The 8,960-nt window shown below is 41.4% G+C and overlaps 1 protein-coding gene across 1 annotated transcript in view; it reads left to right on the top strand.

Annotated features, from left to right (window-relative positions):
- Positions 1–753: 753 nt before the first annotated feature.
- PRKACB (protein kinase cAMP-activated catalytic subunit beta) overlaps positions 754–8,960 on the top strand; it is a gene marked incomplete at its 5' end in the record, with an annotated part of 83,815 nt that continues 75,608 nt past the window's right edge. Inside the window, one exon of the mRNA XM_080915317.1 lies at positions 754–1,001. Within this exon, the coding sequence (XP_080771443.1) occupies positions 956–1,001 (46 nt within the window). The remainder of the gene's footprint in view (positions 1,002–8,960) is intronic.

The raw sequence follows: 8,960 nt of genomic DNA, 5'->3' as shown, positions 1-8,960 counted from the left end.
GGAATACGTTTATTTTGAAATCCACACATGAAATTGGTGATTGTGATGATGCACATAACGTACTTGTGTAAAAACTGTAATACAATTGTATCTCTTAGAAAGCCTGACAGACTTAGGTGAGACCATGGAGAGAGAACTCCGGAAGAAATAACCAGTCAACAAAGTTGGTGGTTGACCTGGTGTGTTGGAAGAATACCTATTAGAGCGAAGGGAAGAAGTTCCAGTGACAGCTGGGAGCAAAGGCGTTCCTGGCCAATGCTAACCTGAAGATCAGGAATCAGCATGGTCCGCAGGATGCGGAGGGGCGCACGCATGTTCCTCCAGCCACAGAGAAGGATCAAGAGAGAGCAGCCTTTGCATGCGGAACGCGCGCCACGCGGATGCGGGAGCAGGCCGAGCCCTAGCACTGTACCCCCCCCCCCACACACTACCCCGCCCGGCTCTAGGGCACCGGATGCCACGCCGAGGAAGAATTTGGGGTGCTTCCAAGCTAACGGTTTTCATGTCTCTAGCTACCTCGAGATTAGCCTCCGAGGTCAAGCTCAGCATCCACCCCAGAGAGCAATTAGTTACCACTTCAGGGTTGCACATAGGGGCTCCAGCCCGCCGGGGGGGGGGCTTGCGTACGTCACTTCCGGCGCGCCCGCCCGGAAAGAGGCGGAGGTCGCACTCTGGGTGTGCGTTTACTGGGGACGCGCAGTGTCGGGGACGCGCCTGGAGGGCGGGCTCGGGAAGGGGGAGTGTCCGCGCGCTGCCGCCACCGCTACAGTCCGGGTTTCTGCCGGGGCGCTCCCAGCATCTGTCTATTCTAGACACCCAGCCGCTCTGCTCAGCGGGACGCCGCGCTCCAGGGCCTGTGGGAGTCAAACAAAAGCGGAGTTGCTGCAGACTGCGGGGCGGTGGGACGGCCCCGGTCCCCTCCCCTCCGTCACCCCTGCTTACCGACTCCCGGGTCATGGGGAACACTGCGATCGCCAAGAAAGGCAGCGAAGTGGAGAGCGGTGAGTCGAGTCGAAGGCCCTGGCTGGGTTCCCGCCGGATGGGCCACGGTGCAGCATCCCGGGCCGTAGTACCCCCCCAAGGCCGGGAGCCACAGGCCAGGCCTCGCAGCGTCCGCAGCTAGCAGTTCCTGGGGCCCCGGGGCAGACCGTCTCCTTCTCTGTCCCCTCCCCCACTAAGGCCACTAAGGCTCGGGGGTGAGGGCCAAGCGTCGGGGCTCACTGGAGAGAGGGAAGACCGGCTGCGCTGTTCCGTTCCTGTGATCCTCTTTCTTACTAGAGCGAGGGGGGCTGTCACGGTCTGGAAAGCTTCCCCAAATATGGTCCTTGAAAAGAAAGAAGTTCCTTTTGTGATCGCATCCTTAGCTTTTCTTCCTTCTCCCAGAGACCCCAACACCCCAACTCCCTCTTTTAGGGAGCTACAGGTAGTGTACGTTTGGATTGAGTTGGCTCTTTTTCTACTCATGGATCGCTATCAGTCTTATCACAAGTTGAGTGCCTGTGTGGGTCTCCATAGGTTACATTAACCCTTAGGGTCTAAGACTCTTTCTTTCACTCACATTAGAGATGGCAAACATAAACACAAGCAGTAACTTTATTCAAAGGGGGAAAAAAATGAGACAGCTTTGCTTTTACTCTAGAGATCCAGGAGTGCACCAGGATGACTGTAAAACTTAGAGGTGTTACAGAGTTGAAGTGCTTCCTTTTGAGAACTCAAAGTGCAGACATTCAGTATTTTATACAGAATTTCAAGACAAAAAAAGTCATGGAAATTGAATTTTTGTGTAGCAACATGATTTTAGATGTAAGTACACATATATACTCATGGAGTGTAACAGGTTGTGAAAAAATTGTGTGCCGTTATAGGGTTCCTATTATAATTTATAATTCAGAATAATGAAAGGACAGTACTTGACTTTTGTTACATTGTAAATAAAAATCTCAGCCCTTGAAGTAAGTCTGACAATTTGCTCATGTTTCTGTAAATAATATCATGTCTGTGTCTATAACAGAAGAATGAAGCTAATCTTGTCATTAGCTTGAAGCAAACAGCCTTTGATCCTTATGAATAAAGCAGAGCTAAATTGACAGAAGAGGGCCTAGCTATTGTGTTTGTGGGATGTAAACAATGAAGTCAGATTGAGAGGGTTATGGTTCATCAATAAAGCTTGTTCCAGGAAAGTTACATGAACAGCAATGCAAACTGTAGGTCAGCATGTGACAACTTGAAAAGCCAATTTAGAATTAGGACGTTCATGTTATCTTTTATTTATTGTGAAAATGTAGTTACTAATTGTACAGACTCAGAAAAAATGAAATATGACAAAAATTTATATTCATTTAGCTTTTCCCTATTTCTCTTGTATAATGTATACCAAGTGAGTTATGAAAATGTGCTTGATAGTTGGATCATCACACGAATTTTCTTAGCAAGTGCTGTCTTGTACAGTTCTTATATTTTTGATGATAGTCCACTCTCCGGTAGGCTATATATTTCTGCTTTTATGCTTCCAACCAGTCCCCCCCCCCATGTTGTGAATTTAAGCTATGATAAAGTCTTGTGTGAGTTTATGTATAGAAACTAAAAATCATTAGAATAATTTGCAAAATATTGTGAAATGTCAAAAGAAGATAGCATGTGTCTCGTGGGAAAGTCATGAGATATTTATGGATCAGCTTTCATGGCTTCATGTAGAGAAATATTAGCTAATGTGTGTTGGTGTTCTTCTGTGGCAAAGAAGCGGTATTATGTCGTAAAACTTAATGACAGAACATGTCTTACTGTTGTGTGCCTAACTGCTCTGTGTTTTTCTCAAATGAGTTATTCTTGAAAATTTGTGGTTCATTTTATATAAATGTAATTATTTAAATTTCTCTTGATACACAGAATACACTTTTAGATATATATGTGATCCTAAGAGGATCATCCCCTCTCAAGACCCAAGCAAGTGCCAGACTTGAAGAAGCAAGGGTGAGATCATGTTATTAACCAGAGAGTAAAGAAGAGCTGGTGCTCTGACTGCACAGCACTAAGTGATTATTCGGTTCTCTTGCAGAGTAGTTGCCACCACTTTGGGTTTCCTTGTAGACCCTGTGGACAAAATTTTAAAGTTTTACTATGTAGTGTCAGGTGAAAGGTAGACTGTAAGTGCTGACACTGAGAGTAAAATTAGAACAGGGGAAATTATCAGCAGGGAAGTGTTTGATTTGAAGAGCTAATTAAAGATATGAAGGTAAGATCTGCAGTTTGATGAGGAAGAAGCCTCCCACAGACAGGTAATTCTGGAGCTTAATTCTAAAAATATTCCCAAAGAGCGAAGTTGGTTATAAAGTAGATGAGAAGGCTCTGGGGAGTTGTTGGTTTTTTGTTTTGTTTTGTTTTGTTTGTGGGTGTACTTTTGTCTTAGGGTTTTTTGTTTTGTTTTGTTTTGTTTATTTGTTTGTTTGTCTGGTCAGTGTTATTTTAGTTTCATTTGACTTTTTTGACCATCCAGAACTTTGCTCCTACACCCACAAAATTAAAGGATTCCATTCTGATCTTGGCTGTTTCTCGAGATAAATTAATTTGAATTCATCAGAAAAATGAGGTGTTTCAAAGAACAACGTTTGCCATTATTTAAGTCTCCTATGTGTTTTAAAAAATTACTCTTGAAATAAATATCTTCCAACATTTGAGTATGCTTACTTAAACATCATTTAATGCACAGAACCTTAAACTTTTAGAAGCAGGAGACTACGAGCCTCAGAGATGTTTTCAATTCTTGTAATTCAAGAATGTTTTATTTTTGAGTTAAGTATGTTACTTACATAGCCTTATTGATACAAAAGAAAAAAACAAGCAAAAACCCCATGCTTTTCTTTTAATCTGGGAAATGTTTTTTGTTCTATTAAAAATATTTTACATCTCCAGGCTGTCTGGGAGCTATGTATTACACATGGTAAGCATGTCCAGGTCTATGGTGAAAACTGTTGGGTGGTAATTCTCCCATGAGTAGAAGTAGGAAAGCTACCCTGTAGCCCCATGGTTATAGAATGGTTTTTGGAAATGACCTTGGAACTTAGAGTGGATGAGGTGGCATACACCTTTAATGCCAACAGTGGAGGGACAGAAAAGGGTGGATCTCTGAGTTTAAGGCTAGCCTGCTCTATAGAAGATTGAGGCCAGCAATAGTGACATTGTGAGACCTTACCTCAAAAGAAAGAGAAAAGGAAAAAGAGACCCTGAGAGCAGATAGAAACTGATGTGAGAAAGCCATTAGTTGATCAAGTTCAGCAAATGCAAACTTCTTAACTTTTTGGAGAACTAGTGTGTGTCTTTCTCTGGGCATTTTGCACACATTGTTATCTATACCTTTTCAGTGCTTCTAATGTTGCCCCATTTTCAAAAATAGATAAAGAAATGATGTGTAACTTGTTAAAGGTTTGCATAGAAGTTAGTCAAGGAGTGACATTTGAACTTAGGCAGGCTAGTCTCAGAGCCTCTGACCGGAAGGTCCTGCTGAGCAGTCTTTTGAGAGTACCCAGCAGAAAGTCAGGGTCAGGACACACAAAATAGCCAGTTCTTTGTTTCAGTTTATTAATGGTAACATACTGTGTTACTTCTAATGATGACTCCATTTGGATCTGCTAACTATCTTAAATAAGAAAAATGATCATTCTTGTACCATATTCTGGATTCATATCATCATCTAAAAATGGGAGGAAGGGCCAAATCACTTTCTTTAGGTATTTCATTTTCAATGTGGTAAAATACTAAATTAACCATAAATAATTAACTTTCTAATCTTAAAATCTTCATTGCTTTTTGGTTCATTCCTCATTTCTATGTATATGAGTGCTCTATCTGTATGTACACCTCCAAGCCAGAAGAGGGCATGAGATTCCATTACAGATGGCTGTGAGCCACCATGTGGTTGCTGGGATTTGAACTCAGGACCTCTGGAAGAGCAGCCAGTGCTCTTAACCACTGAGCCATCTCTCCAGCCCCTCATTCCTCATTTCTAAATGTGCACCTTATCTTCCAGTTAGGGAGCAAGCCAAGAGCTCACTTGAACTTACATTGCTATTATTAATGGACTTAGGATTTTGCGTCTTACTATGATTTTAAGTGATCCTGTGCCGATAGATATGTTCTCCTCTTCACTCTCAGATGTAGCTGTGGAGAACGTGGAATGCAGCTGAATGAAGCTGCAGCACTGAAGAACTGTGCTTTACCTTGCTCTTGTCTAGTCGGTGTTCAGTAGATTGACAGCCTGGTTTTGACAGGAGCTGTCTACATATAATAAAAATGCCAGCCCTTATTCTATAATTTTGGTAATAATCATGAGTGTACTTAGATGAACAAAATTCTAGATATATGTTTTCTCAAAATCATCAGCATTTCTTCTAAGTAACTACTTATAAACGTAGTGAACAAATTAAGGCATAGTAGTTTGATAAACACACAGAGTTCCCTGAAGTTCCCTTTGCTGGAACTTAGTCATAAGTATAAGAAAGCATTTTTTTAGGACCAATTGTTGACAAGAAATGAATTTAGTGTTCTCTTCTTATGTCTTTAAACTTTTTATTTGCCAGATTGACAAGTTTCTTAAAGGGCAATTAGAAGTACAGAGTTGCCAATAGACTGGCAGAGGTACTTAGAAACAGACTTTGGTTGAAAGAAAAAAGTAAGAATTATGAAACCGTTGATAAACACATGATCTCATTTAGTTCTTGATTTTAATTTTTATATGGATTACTGTTTAGAATGGTCTCCCATTTGGGAATCATTTTTCCTGTTCCTCTGCTCAGGCTCTTTCACAGGACATAGACAGATCGTTGCTTCCCACTTCTAGCAGCAGGATAGTTGAGAAGCATGAAAGCCAGCTCAGGAAGGTCAGACATGGCTGAGAGGTAGAAACAGCCCGGAAGAAGAGTCTGGGTAAGCCAGAGTAGCTCAAGATTCTGATGGACAGTTAGAAGCTAATCACAGTTAATTGTGATATTCCATTGAATTAACAAAATAAAGCAATCATCATTTATAAGAATATAGTATAGTTGTATATTAATAAATAGGTTTGTGGCCAAATTTCCTCTGGTAAATATAAATTTCCACTGAACATATGAAATTTATAGAAGATAAAAACATCAGGACTGAATTATTTGCAACATTTAATCTGACTTGAAAATAATACTCCTAGGTTTGGAGAGTCAGTTCAGTGAATGAAGTGCAGCCAGGAGGACCTGAGTTCACATCTGTAGAACGTATGGAAAGCCAGGCACTGTAATGCACATTGATAATTTCCATGCCTCTATGGTGAGAAGGGAGTCTAGGGCAGGAGAGTTCCTGGAAACTTCAATTTAGCTAGCTCAGGATACTCTGCAGGAACCAACAGAGGCCCTGTGTCAGACAAGGTGGATGTTGTGGGCTAACAGCTGAGGTTTTTCCTTGATTTCTGTATGTGTATCCACACTCACACATATTGTGCACAAACCCATGCATGCTCTCCCAAGAGTATCTTGTAATGGTTGCATACACCTGTAATACCAAGAATAGATGGGCTAGAGTAGGAGATCATGAATTAAAGGCTCCCTTGTTCATTTCTCGAGAAACCTGGGCGCAGACATAAAATACTTTATAAAGTTCTTTGTCTTGTTCTTCCATCCATTTACTCCTTCATTTATTTGTACACACAAGTAAGCCTCTGTGTTAGAGTATATGTGACGGTGTAAAAAGAAAGATTGGTTATATCCAATTCTAAATGACAACAACAGAATTATTTCATGAAAGGTTAGCAGGGGAGCCAAGGGAAGGAACGAACGGTCTTTTCCACTGAGCTGAGGTAGATGAGGTCCAAAAATACTTTCAAAGAGATGGACCCTTAGTGGGAAACTGAAATGAGAACATTTACCAGAGAGGGTAGAAACAGCACACTGTGTCAAGATTAGGAAGAAAATTCTCTTATTACTAAATGGTAGACTATAGAGTTGGTGAGAAAGATTGCATAGTGAAAAAACTCAAATGACCACATGGGAAGACTCAGAATTTGATTCTAAAGACAACTGTTACAGCTTTTGAAGTCAGGAAAAAAGATTTGATAAAATTTGTTTTAAAAATAAATTTCTGACCTTCATGTGGATATTTAGCTCCAGTGGCCTTTGATCTGTTTTAGTGTGAGATGCAGGCGATGAGTTGCTCTCTGGTAGCTCATATAATGAAAGACTTGGATGTTCTGTTATAAATTAGATTTACTGTTCTATGCCTAAGCAAATGGTTTCAGGTTAAATTTAGGATTCTTTTAAAGACAGAAAAGCACTAATTGAATTACTGCACTATCTTAGTTGACATAGTTGTGTCTTAGAAATCCCGTAAAGATGTGATGTCTTTTATCAGACTTGCTGTAGCAAGATTTGAGTGTCACTCACACCTTATGGCTATGCTTGAAAGGTACATGCTGACTCTTTGGTGACTTCTGGAAGTTTTGTCTTCTTGTAAGGTAGTTGTTGAATTGTTGAATTTCAGTGTGAAAGTTTGTGGCAGATCTATTTTTTCCACATAGATTTCATCCTGAAAATTTGAGCTTTAGATATTTGACCATTTAATGGTCTCATTTTATAAAATTTGTTTGCCATTCTTTTTTAGGAGGTGACCATATAAGCATTACTTAGCTTCTTTTGTAAGGGCTGGCTCTTCTGGTAATTTAGCTTCTTGAATACCAGTTTAGGTTCCAAGTTAGCAGTCACAGATGCTCATAGGGAGAATATGTTCCATCTCTAGATATAGTTGTGAGATAAATCATCCTGCAGCTCAAACTTGCACAGAAAGTATCTGTGTATCTGTCATTTAGTCCTCTGATGCTTCTCCCTCAAGACTTCCTGAGTGTCTGCCTCTTGCACTGTGCTGCCCATGGGTGCAAATGAAAGTGAGACTCCATCCTTGTCCTTAAGCTGGAAGACACTCCTCAGAACTGTTGTGACAAGGCGTAGGACACATGGGCCTGGCATCAGTGCTAGGCAGAAAGGAAGCATGGGAGTTTATACAGGGAAGAGGGCAGAGTAGTCTACAGCTCTGTGTGCAGCACTCCAGCTACTTTGTTTCTCTACTGGACAGTTTGATATGTAGGGCAGAAACAGTGTGCTTTTTAATACAAATGCATTTTATTTGAAATAAAAATGCTAACACAGCATTCTCTTACACGCTGCTTGACTGGATTGCTGAGTAAAAAGAAAGTTGAAGCAAAACTTTATTTTAATTTTATTTGTATTTGAGGGCAGATAGGAAGACACTACTTTGGCTTTTCAGAAACTGATCTCCTGAGGCCTGTTCTAGAAGTGTAAGCAGTATAAATGAATCTACCGTTACAGGGTTGTTACAGGTCATGTCATGCTACCTGCACCTTCTGAGACCACACACATACCTACCAGTGTACCTGGGAAGGTGCTGTAGCATGGTCACATCTGAGCCCATGTGGGCAGGAGGGTGGAGGAAGGAGTTACATACAGGTAACATTACATACAGAGTTATATACAGAGAACATTAGCATTACCTTAAAAACAGGTTGCAGCGGAAGGATGCTGCCTAGAGTTCTCATGTCCTGTTATTTCATCTCAGCTTGAGGGCACAACTGTTTGATCCTCCTGTGTGTCGAAACCTGGCCAGACAGTATTAAAGCACATTAACAACATCTGCATTATCTAAGTATATTTTGAAGATTAAACAATGGGCAAAACTTCTGAAACTGCTGACGTCTATGGCTGCCATGGCAGTAGATGGGAGGAGACAGCGAGAGAGTGGAGATAAGCAGTCATTCACATGCAGGGTATGTGCCTCAAGCCTTTGGATTAAACACTGGTGCCCTAAGAAGCTGCTGCAGTGGGATTTCTACGAAACTGTTTGCATCCCAATAGGGACCCAAAAAGCCCTAATCCAACTGTCCAGAAGCAGCTGAGATGCTGTATGACAGCACTGGTCAGCTCTCCTAA

This window comes from Micromys minutus (assembly GCF_963924665.1).
Source record: "Micromys minutus genome assembly, chromosome: 4".
Taxonomy (NCBI): Eukaryota; Metazoa; Chordata; class Mammalia; order Rodentia; family Muridae; genus Micromys; species Micromys minutus.
Note: the sequence above shows the minus strand (reverse complement) of the source record. Positions and strands in the feature narration are given on the sequence as shown.